Source organism: Uloborus diversus, chromosome 4 (assembly GCF_026930045.1).
Source record: "Uloborus diversus isolate 005 chromosome 4, Udiv.v.3.1, whole genome shotgun sequence".
NCBI lineage: Eukaryota > Metazoa > Arthropoda > Arachnida > Araneae > Uloboridae > Uloborus > Uloborus diversus.
The window spans coordinates 65,745,061-65,756,464 of record NC_072734.1 but is presented as its reverse complement, the minus strand read 5'-3'; the positions used below and the strand labels follow the sequence as shown (position 1 = coordinate 65,756,464).

General features: G+C 31.3%; 1 protein-coding gene across 1 annotated transcript in view; it reads right to left on the bottom strand.

Moving 5' to 3' along the window:
- Positions 1-11,404, bottom strand: part of LOC129219823 (synaptic vesicle membrane protein VAT-1 homolog-like) — a 28,980-nt gene continuing 17,576 nt past the window's right edge. Inside the window, exons 6-10 of the mRNA XM_054854128.1 lie at positions 8,506-8,561; positions 6,249-6,443; positions 4,296-4,379; positions 4,105-4,192; positions 1-2,098 (exon numbers count right to left, since the gene is read on the bottom strand). Coding sequence (XP_054710103.1) covers positions 2,097-2,098; positions 4,105-4,192; positions 4,296-4,379; positions 6,249-6,443; positions 8,506-8,561 — 425 coding nt within the window. The 3' untranslated portion in view covers positions 1-2,096. The remainder of the gene's footprint in view (positions 2,099-4,104; positions 4,193-4,295; positions 4,380-6,248; positions 6,444-8,505; positions 8,562-11,404) is intronic.

Genomic DNA, 11,404 nt, shown 5'->3' with positions numbered 1-11,404 from the left:
CACAGAAATTTAATTAGCATATAATTTAATACATTGACAAAACAAGCAACATTTAACAAATATCCATCACAAAAATACATAATTTTTCGATATGTTTTTCATTCCTGAAAATATTGAAAAATTTGCAAGCTGCAGAAAGCCTGTAAAGTAGATTTAGCAAAAGCATATATATACTTATATGTTTTAGACTTATCAAAGTTTAATACGCTCATTTCAAAAATTTAGCCTAATTTATTACAAAGTCACAAATTTGCTAAATACAAAGCAATGCTTCAAAAATATAAGAACATTCAATGCAGGATTTGACAATGCTTTATTGACAAATTATTTTTCTCATATTTAAATTTCTTGGTAAATTTTCGCATCATAAAAATAATTTAAATGTAAATTTCACAAGCATTCAAATTCCTCAAGACTTTTAAGCTGAGAAAATGGCTTCATGCTCAGTTCATAAGTGAATAATCAGGAATTTCAAATTAACTTTGTTCTCTGCATGGAAAATCATTTTAGCAATGTTGTAGGGGAGTTCAATAACAAAGTCCTCAGCAAAATCTAAGGTTAAACTTTTAAGTTATCTAAAGATTCATAGATCAAAATAAGGAATTGCAGGCATAACCAGTGTTTTGTCAAACTTTTTAACAGTACTAAATACAAGTTTATAGTTCTACATATTCGATTTTAAAGACAAAATAGAATAATGATGCTTCTAAGCAAAATTTATTTTGCCACATAGATTACATCTTTCATAATCGAAAGAAAGATTTCCAGTATCAAGCAAAAACATTGAATGGAAAAAGACTTCAGTGGATTTGATGCTATTCTACTAATTTGGAATTAGAGACATAAGTTTTTTTTCCCCCTTCTTTAATGATCGGTTTATGTCTATAATCTGCTTTATTATACTAAACTGCAAATTATGATTTTAACCTGTTGATATAAAATGCTTTTTTTTTTAATTGATAGAAAAACATAAGTGGATAAAGTTGGTTTTTGTACTAGTAGGCTTTTAAAAGAATATTTTAATTAAGCAAAGAATTTTCTCAATTGTTTTCCTCTTACAATACAATAAAATAACAAGTGCAAGCCAGAAAAGAATGAGATTCAGCGTTTTTGATCAGATTAGCAACAAAAGTGAGGTTTTCTTCGGTGAAATTTTCTTTAGTAAAATAATTTTAAGATAAATATTTTAGATTGAGAGAGACAATTAAACATAAATATAAAAATTGTAATACAGCTAAATAATTAGCATCTGCAATTAGCTAACATTACTTACAATTTGAACAGCATGTCGGATGACAATAGTTTTCTATTTTAATACAGAAGTACTGACATTTCAAATGCATTTTTAAAAGCACTTTCTTTTAAATTTCTTCTTTTGTATCAAGAAGTTTTACTACCACCACTTAAATGATTTAGTTGTGAATCATCATAAATCGTGGATTACCAATCAACACTTTTTAAGTATAGTTTTAATTTTAAAAAATATAACTGATTTTATAACTGTGCATGATTTCTCCATACTTTTTTAGATAAGATTTCTTTTACTATTGTAATGTGCATTTTAATATTTCAAGAACATTAAAAACTTTTTTTATACATTGCAGTTTTTGCTAAAGAATTTGCACAACTTTTTAAATGCTTGCCCTAAATCATTTACAGCAAGGTAACTTCTGGAAAAGATTCAGATTGGTTTAAGCATGTAAAACATTTTTACATCAACTATTTGAAAAATTAATTTTTGTAATGAATTAAATATTTAAAAGGACATAAACATCTATTAAACATGACTAGATATTTTGTGAAGACAAAATAAATATATAACTACTCAAAAATATCAACATTTCAAAGAAATAATCTAGGATAAATAAAATTTGGGACGCTTTGGTTGTGCCTATTTATATAGATGCACCTCCAAAGTAACAATAAATCAAGCATCTCTAACATTAACTGCAATTTTGGAAAGAAAAAACACCTGCCAAGCATCCACACATTGAAACAGTATCAAGCCGAATTTATCATGAAAAAACATGTCCAACGAGATTTCCATTCATTCAAAGATGAAGACTAATATTAACTACAGGAATAATCTGTCACATTCCTGAAAGAAAGAAAAAAGGTTTTTAAACATTGGTGCTCAAAGTATAAACCTTAAGAACTGAAGATGAATGCAAATATCCTAACTCCTTTTCGGCACTACTTCATGTATGTTTAGCAAAAAATTCAGATACTCCTAGTCTTGCTGAAGAGAGCTATACTGTCAAGGGCAGTAACTGCAAGTTTTTCTTTTCCTTACATTTGTCATCTATTGTATGTTAGCTTTATTGTACAAGCTTGCTTGTTTGGTTTCCGCTGAAAAAAAGCACCAAAAAAATGTCTAACAGTTTCTTCAAATACCTCGAAAACTCATTCCTACAGATACTGCAGTTTACCTTCCCATGGCAGTATATGGTAATGATAGGGATAATTGCAATTCTTTGCTTTAGAAAAAAAAAGTATTGATGCATGCAGGATTTTTCAAGCAATCATAATAGCTTATTGTTTTCAGTTGGCTATTGAGTGAATTCCTATCCATTTTGAGAGCTCTACTGGCCTCCTTGTACGATGATTTTTCAGGCTTCTCATCCATCCGCTCGGAACAGACTTTACTCAATCTTCGACAAAAACCACATCCAGCCCCTGGCATTACCGAGTTTTGACATCTGGAATTAAAATTACTTTTTTGCTGTTTAATTGCAATAGGAGCCATTTGTAGCAGGGTCGGTATGAAGTTCTTTTTTACATTGGGGGGGGGGGGGGGGGGGGGGGGGAGGATGAAATTAAAAAAAAAATTTTGAAAAAACTACTTGGTTTAAACCAAACAACCTAATTTGAATTCAAGATGCCTGAATTCAAATTAGTGCCAGGTGCTGGATGCTAGATAAGATGTTTCTATTGTAATTTTGCATATATAATACACACCCAATGGGTTCATATAGATTGTCTTCTCCCACCAGGAAAGCTCTAAAATAATAGACTTGACCTTCACAAAAAGTGCATACTGTTGGGAAAATAATTTTGAGCATCTAATAAGAATTCAAACCACATGCAGAAGTTATCCTACCTGTAGGTTATTAGAATTTGCTGACAGGGCATGGTATGAATTATCCATTTTTTAAATTTTATGTTATTCTGTTTCAGTTTCTCTATTCCCCTTAGCTACACTAGGATAAAATATTAAGGCTACTTTTTTGTTTTAATATTTATATGCGCACCTAAAAAAGATTTCTGATGATATCCTAATCAATTATGAATCAAACATGAAATTTTTTGGAAAGGAGCGGCGGAGCGTTAGAATGGGCTTTGTCGACACTAAATATTGGTTTCATGAATGGACTTTCGTAATTTAGCATCACTGAAAGCGGAAGTTCACACACTGTGTTAGTTTAGCCTTGTTTTAATTTTATACAAATAACCGCTCTGATTCTTAACGTTTTTTTCCTTCTACAAATGAACGTTGATAAAACAGAATAACTCCCAAACAAGCACTTTCATCTTAATAGTGAAGCTCGCAGAGTAGTGTGAGCAAAATATAAACATCATGAAAAGGGAAATGAGGCCAGGAATAGGGGTGTTCCCACACTGCATAAACCATCATCTTCGTGATTTTAAAAATTATAATTGAAATTACGATATCTACTGTTCAGTGCTATTATAAAACAGTAATGTACTTAATGTAAGTACCGTTCTGTTTAAGTACATGTATCTTATTGATCATAGATTTCATGCTTTATAACAGTAATCGTGTTAAATAGTAACGCTTTTTCTAAAATACAGTAAAAAGTCAGTTCTTTATAAAAGATACGGTAATATATAGTTAAGAAATGGTTTGAAACAATTTGAGGGTTGTTAACACATGTATGAACTAATTGGGTATGCTTATAAAAATTTTCATAACATAAGTTGTTCCACAACGCGAAATTCGGATTTGCGCGAGGGGTCTTGGAACGCATCCCTCGCATAAGTCGCGATCCGACTGTAAGTGAAAACTCTTAATTTTGAATTTAAGTTAAATTTCAAGTTGAGAGATAACTCAATCTTGAAACTTCCAATTTAGAAATTACTCACATGGCGGAGGTGTTTGTTCATCTTTCACATCTTTTTCTGTGTCAGTACTTTCTCCACTAGTAATGGTTTTGCCATCTTTGGCTTTAGTCTGAAAAAAGTCAAATGCATGTGTGGTAAATACACAAAATTTACACAATTTTGATATTAGTACAACATTTAAATTGTTACTGGAAATGAGTTAAAACGTTTACCGGAGGCTTTGGCTCCATGTCTGGAATTAAAGTAATTTTGCCAATATTTTTTCTGTCGTGCATTTTCTGCATTGCTTCCGCGACCTGTTGATTAAAATATTTATAAATTTCATACTCAAATGCAGGAACATCAAGCATCAAAATATGCAGGTTTTCCTGAAAATAAAGCATCCTCAAACCCCAAATGGAGAAAAAACACAACTAATAATACATCTGTGCTCCATTACGAAAAGTTAAATTGTATGTATATAAATGGCCACTTTGGATGAATAAATTGAGCTCGTTGTTTTTAATATTTGTTTAGAAACTAATTTTCATCATCATGGTTACAAATCATCTTCATTCATTCACGCAGACTTTACAATAAGGGTGAGAGGGGGTAAAATTTAGGTTTTTCAGGAAAAATACCTATAAGCATGAACTTAAAAAGCAAAACTTCATCTTAATATAAAATTTCCAGATTATTAATTCATACCATTTAAGATTGATCAGAAATAAAAGTATAACCAGGGACGGATTAACATCTATTTAAGCCCTAGGCCAAACTTTGAGATTACGCCCCATCTCTCATATCCGAACTCTGTCAAAATAGTACCCCCCCCCCCTCCCGCAGCCATTACCAGAGACATAGTAGCGTCCAGTGACAGTTTAAGATTTCGTGCTTCCCCCTGTATAAGAAAATGAGGGATGGATTACTTTCTTTTTGTTTACCTTCGATGATGTTCAAAAGAGGGGAGTTTGGGGGTGCTTTCCCGGGAATTTTTTGAAATTGAAGCATTAGAAATGCATGTTTAGGCAGTCAAAAGCTATTTAACGGGAAGTGATAGCATTCGGAACTTGCACAGGAAAGTTTTCGTACCTGAAGTCCTACATAGGTAATTGTATGTTATCATTGATGATGTTGAAGAAAGTGACGAGTTAAATCGGGGTTTGACTTATATATATAACATGGTTTAACAAGAATACGCATCTCTGTGTTAAAACTCAATTTTGAAAAAAAAATTACAATCAAAGGTATGTAAAAATTGTAATGTCACAAAACTTTCATTTTTGTGTCACTGATTTACAGCAACATTCAGTTATACATCCATATAATTTTAACACCTCTTTTTCTTATTTATTGCTGTTTTTGAAATTAATTTTGTAGAAAATGTTGATTAGCTTAGTGCACAAACGTCTAAAAATGAATTATGCTTTAGTGCATAAAAAATTGTTCAAAATAATGTGAATTATTTTAAGTTATGTGGAAAAACAATATAACATTTTTCATTTTTGAAACATTTAGAAAAATTAACAAGCATGTAAGTTTTGTAAATTTTATTTCAACTTGAATCCTGGTGACATTATCTTCACTGGCAAATTTCTTCATTAAAATGAAGCTTTTATTTTTACACTTGTTCTTATGTTTATCTTTAATCTTAATTTGAACCTTAAATAGAGTTGAAGTTTGTTGATAGTTGTCACTTTTTTTTTTGTCAGTTTCTTGTGCTTATACATAACAATAATGCAATCAGGCCTGATAACTGAAGGATTGAGAGGATATAATTGTCATCCTGGCTTTTAGAAGCATAATATTAGAAATGTTTGTAAGTATTTCATTGTTTTTCCCCCATATAATATGCATTGACCATATATCCTTTGCAATTAGAAAACGTGACAAGTGACTTTATTCTCAATGAAATTTTTTTTTGTAAATTTAACATTTGCATTTCACGTGACAGAGAAAGCAGAACAAGAATCTGAAACTTGTGGCGAAAAATAAGCAAAAATCTGTTTCCATTTACTGTATCTTACAACAGGTAACATGCTAATAAGTTAAATAGATCAGTGTCCATAACAGATCATATGTACAGTACACAACTGATATTAAATCCTATACTGTTAAAAAAATTTTAAGTAATTTATTCACCGCAAAATACTTAAGACAGAGAAGCCAAAAAGCAAAAAACTCACGTCTTCAAAGGCCCATCCTGAGTCAATGATAATTTTGATTTTCTGAGTCTCCCAGAGTTTGAGCACTTTCTCGACAACTCCACGCACATAGTCGTGACATCCCTGCTGATAGAGAAGGTGGCGCAGGTGGAACCCAGCCAGAATCTTGTTTTCGTCAAAGAGCTTGATTGGGCTTACTTTGTCCACTTGCCACCACTAAAAAGGATTAAATAGTTACATAAAATGAAATAGGAATTCACATACCTGATATTTTAGTAGCAGAATTTTATCTGAAAAGAATAAAAGGTTAACAGCTAAAAAGTGAAAATTGTTTTATACCAGATGGTGTGAAAATAATTAGTTCTGACAAAACTTTTGATTTAAATGTTATTTAAAGTTACATTATATTTCATGGAATTTACATTTAAAAAATTACTAAAATCAAAACATTTGTCGAAAAGTTTTTTTTTTTTTTTTTTATTTTATTTATTTCTCTTATTTATGGTTTAAATTCAACATTCATTATACTTGCATAACTGAGTTTCTTGTATTATTACATTGAAATTTTATTTCAGTTTGTACCAAAAATTAAATATTGAATTTATTTATCCTTTTTTATTTATTTATTCTTTTTTTGAGTACATTTAATCGCATAAACACTAAGCCCAGTGCCCTACTATAGCTGGATCTATCCCTGGGTTTAGGCAACCGCTTTGCCCTTTCTAAACATTTAACCATATAGTGTCACATTAATGTGCTTGCCATTCATAAAATAACTGAACTCGACAGTAAAAGAATCAAGCATGCTTTTATGCCATGTTCGGAGTGCAGCGCACAAGAAAAAGGTTAGTTCATGCACATTTCATGATGTGTTTTTCCTCACTGAGCAGCATTTTGTGAATCATATACTACAAAATAACTTTTCACTTAATTTTACTAAAGTTTACAAACATTAAATTAATTCAATAATAAACTTTTAATTTGTATAGAAATAAATTGAAATAAAATGTTCTTCACAAATATAAATCTATTTTAAAAGTTTCAACACTTTTCTTAAAAACATTATTCATTAATAATTTTTTTTAACGAGAAATAACATTAATTTACCTAGAGAAAGTACATCTAAAATACTTATCACTTGATTGTGATCAATGCAGATAGCTAAGTGTTAACACATACCTGCAAGTTTCAATTTTTGCTTAGGACAACTCAGGATTATTTAAATCCTATGTATAGTTTAGATAATTATAGATTTCAGGTTAGAACGATATATATATCAAATTTTGTGACCATTCACTAAGACTTACAAAGGTTCATTGTCATAAAATTGACAAGCTACTATACGATAATATTAAGAGTTTCATTTCAATATATTTATATTGCACTTGAAGCTCAAGGACTTGACCGCAGTGCTTTTCAATCTCAAGCCATGTGTTATCAGAAGACCGAATCCACAAAATGCAGTAGACAATCAGGATAATTTTGTGATTCAATTTCTCTGCTTTAAATAATCCCACTCATATTTCAATAATGCTTTTGTACAAGTTGGCATAAAATAGAAGAAACGCTCCTAAATCTTGTATAGTTATCAAAACATTTAGAAAGCAATTAAATCTAATGAAAAGAAATTAGACTTAAGCCACGTCAGAAACGAGATGCAAAATTAATAGTTTTTAAAATAGCAGTGAATTTTGACTAAGCAAGATAAAATTTCTGGAATGCTTAAAAACTCCATTTGTATTTTACTACACTACAAGACTTTTTTCATTTATAATATGGCATAGAATTTTAACATGTAGGAAGAACACTTGCAACAACTTTAAAAATAGCTTCCAAAGATTCATTTCAGAATTATTGGATATGCAATGAGTTGTGCAAAATATTTCCAACTTTTTTTTTTCTTTTGTAAAATAAAGAGTGTAAAACCTATTTCCTAACATTACCTGGAGAGTACAGTATTGTATAAAGTATACTAAAAGATTCTTTAAGAAATATATAAAAATTGAGGAGACGCAAAGTAAACTGGTAGGTTCTAAGTTTATCCTACAAAACTTTATACTTTCGATTCTTAAAGTTTTATCATACCAATAAAATCCCTTTCAGCTATGATAACTTTACAATAACCGTAACTCTTTAAAATTTAATGATGTCAAAGAGATTAGTGATGACACAAAATGAATGACACCAAGGAGACATTGCATTTGTGCTACTATTAACTGATATCTATGATATCATTACATGTCATGGGATCACTATTTCAACAGAACTGGTTACTTACTGACTTTGCGAAACTGAAAAAGCTTTTTGTTTCTCCAGAAACAATGCTAGAGGTACCTGGAAACAAAATGGAGATTTAGGAAGTATAGGCAGAAATTATATTTTATTGTTAATAATTCAGGAAATAAACGTACACATAAAGTTAATGTCTTTAGTTGGAAATATAACAAGTACATATAGTTAAAAATAACACCTTAAGTAAATTCCTGAACTAAATGAACATTATTTTCTATCAGATTACTTATATATCTTAAAGCCCACAACTTATTATGCAGGGTGTTCCATTTTAACCTGCAAGACCTTTATTTTCGCAAAACGTTAGTTCTAGGTGCATACTTCCAATTGCAAATATGTTCAAAATCAGATGCAGAGTTAGGATATTGAAAGTTTGAAGCAAAACCAAAAATGAGTCAAAAAATAAAAAAGTTAACTTTTTATATGGGCTCCAGGTCCTCTAATTTATATTTAGGGAAATAATCTTCATTGAAAGATATTACTAAAACAAAAAACTTGACATTTTCACGATCAAAACTTGGGGAGATATTCCAGTTTAAAGTTTTAAGGGGCCATACAAAAAATGAAATTTTATCTTACAGCCCTTTCAGAAGAATGACAGGTTATAAAAGTAAGAAAAACAAGGTATTTATATTTTTCATTGCTATTCAAAAATAAATGCAAATGTTATGCCGTGATACGCAAAAACACACGACAAAACCTCGAACAATTTGAAAAACCACACTATGTACACTTATAATTTTAAACACATGTTAACTACTATATTTTCCCCCAAAAGGCGTTATTGACGGTGAGTGAAAAGTGGTGTAAGTGGAATTGTTTTTCCCAATGGAGATTATTTCCTTAAATATGAGTTAGGGGATATGGGGCCCGTACAAAAAGTTAAATTTTATATTTTTTGATTCATTTTTATTTTTACTTCAAACTATCAATATCTTAACTCTGCATCTGATTTTGAACATTTTTGCAACTGGAAGTATAAATCTAGGACTAACGGTTGCGAAAATAAAAGGTCTTGTAGGTTAAAACGGAACACCCAGTATAGATAGGATTCCTTATAATTTCCAAGACCTGTAGCTTCAAATTCTTTTTGCACATTTATACTCTAAAATGTTTTTTTAACATTCTTTTGGGAAAAAAGTAAACTTCCCTTTCAAAGGAATTCTTTAAAACTTAATTGAGCTTGGTGTGAAAAAAAAGATTTAACAGACAAACTATAGTTAAGGAAAACCTTAACCTGGCAAACAATGTGCCTAAACTTCAGTAAGGTTTCGCCTCACTGAAATAGTTCCTCAGTAAATCATAACAGCACTTTTAAAAACTTCATTTCCATACAAAAAATTACAAATATATTTTCGAAATGAGAAACCGAAGTCATGAATATTCAGTTAAAGCATCATATTTAGCGTTTTTAAAGAACAATTATAACAAGCTTTTTTTTACATCATGTTATTTTCTGACCATTAAAACAATTCAGCTTTAATGCCAATTATAACATTGCGTTTCCGTCCGGAGAGCAATGGAGGGATGTGCAGGAAATCATTGGCAAGCACATGAAATCTGGTTTACAGATGGTTCCAAGACAGCATCTGGAACTGGTTCTGGTGCATACTGCAGCTGTAACTACACTAATCTGTGCTTTTTGCTAGGGAAGCTTGTTATTGTCTACCAGGTGGAAACTTTAGCCATTTCGGCATGTGCAAATAACTGCCTAGAATGAGGCATAAGCGGCGAGGTTATTAGATTCTCTGATAGCTAAGCTGTGTTAAAAGCTCTCAATCAAGACTGCTTCACTACCAAGACTGTTAGGTAGTGCCATAATGCACTGGTGAGAGTAGCTAGCAGTAATAAAGTTTCCCCATACTGGGAACCTGGTAACAGTGACATTGTGGGCAATGAATTGGCAGATCAATTAGCTAAGCAGGGTTCCAATTTACCATTTGTGGGACCCGAACCTGCCCTCTGTCTGCCTTACAATGCAGTAAGGATTACTGCAAAGAACCTAGTTATGGGTGAATCTTATGATTGGTGGCTTCAGCCTGACTCTCAAAGACAGGCCAAAACTCCTCAACCAGCAACCTCCCTGGTTTAGATCCAGGGAACTGCTTAATTTGAGTAGAAATGAGATCAAAAAGTCTGTTGGGTTGCTAACTGGACACTGCTCTCTTAATAGGGATCTTAATGTGATGGGTGTTACTGACAATCTATCAGGTAGAGGATGCTATATGGCAGATAAAAGCTCAATTCATGTACTGTGTAACTACTGCTCTGTGCAGAGATTTAAACACTTAGGATATCACTACGTGGATCCCTGGGAACTGCCTAAAATATTGGTTAGGCAACTGCTGCAATTTGTTTCTGTTATTGGACTCGAATAATGGTCAAAGCGGGGACAGTACAATAGAGTAGTGGTCTCAGTGCTGGTGCTCACTTCAAGCATCCCTTTTTTACTTCATATTTTCTGACCAGTAAGATTTTATGTTTGCTTGGCGAGAATTGGGCCATTTTAATTTCTCTGCAACTCTTGTATCCTCTACTGTGAAGGAAACTGCTTGGATAACAAAAGACAATTTTAAATTAATTTGTTGGTGACTCATAGGCAATCAATTCTACTTTGATATATTAGATTTTACATTTTAATGGAGTTTTTAATGTCTTATTTTGCTGGCAGGTTATTTTAATCGAGCTTTCCACTTTATTTTACGACTTATTTTCTTACAATGTGGATTATTTTGCATTTTAACGGTTTATTTTAATTACTTGGAAAATTATTTTTCATTTTAATGGAACTCTTAGTCTTGTTCATATCTTGTTTTATTAAAAGGTTCAATAAAAAGACAAAGTAACATATGGTACCTCCAAACAAGTAATGGCAACAATGAAAA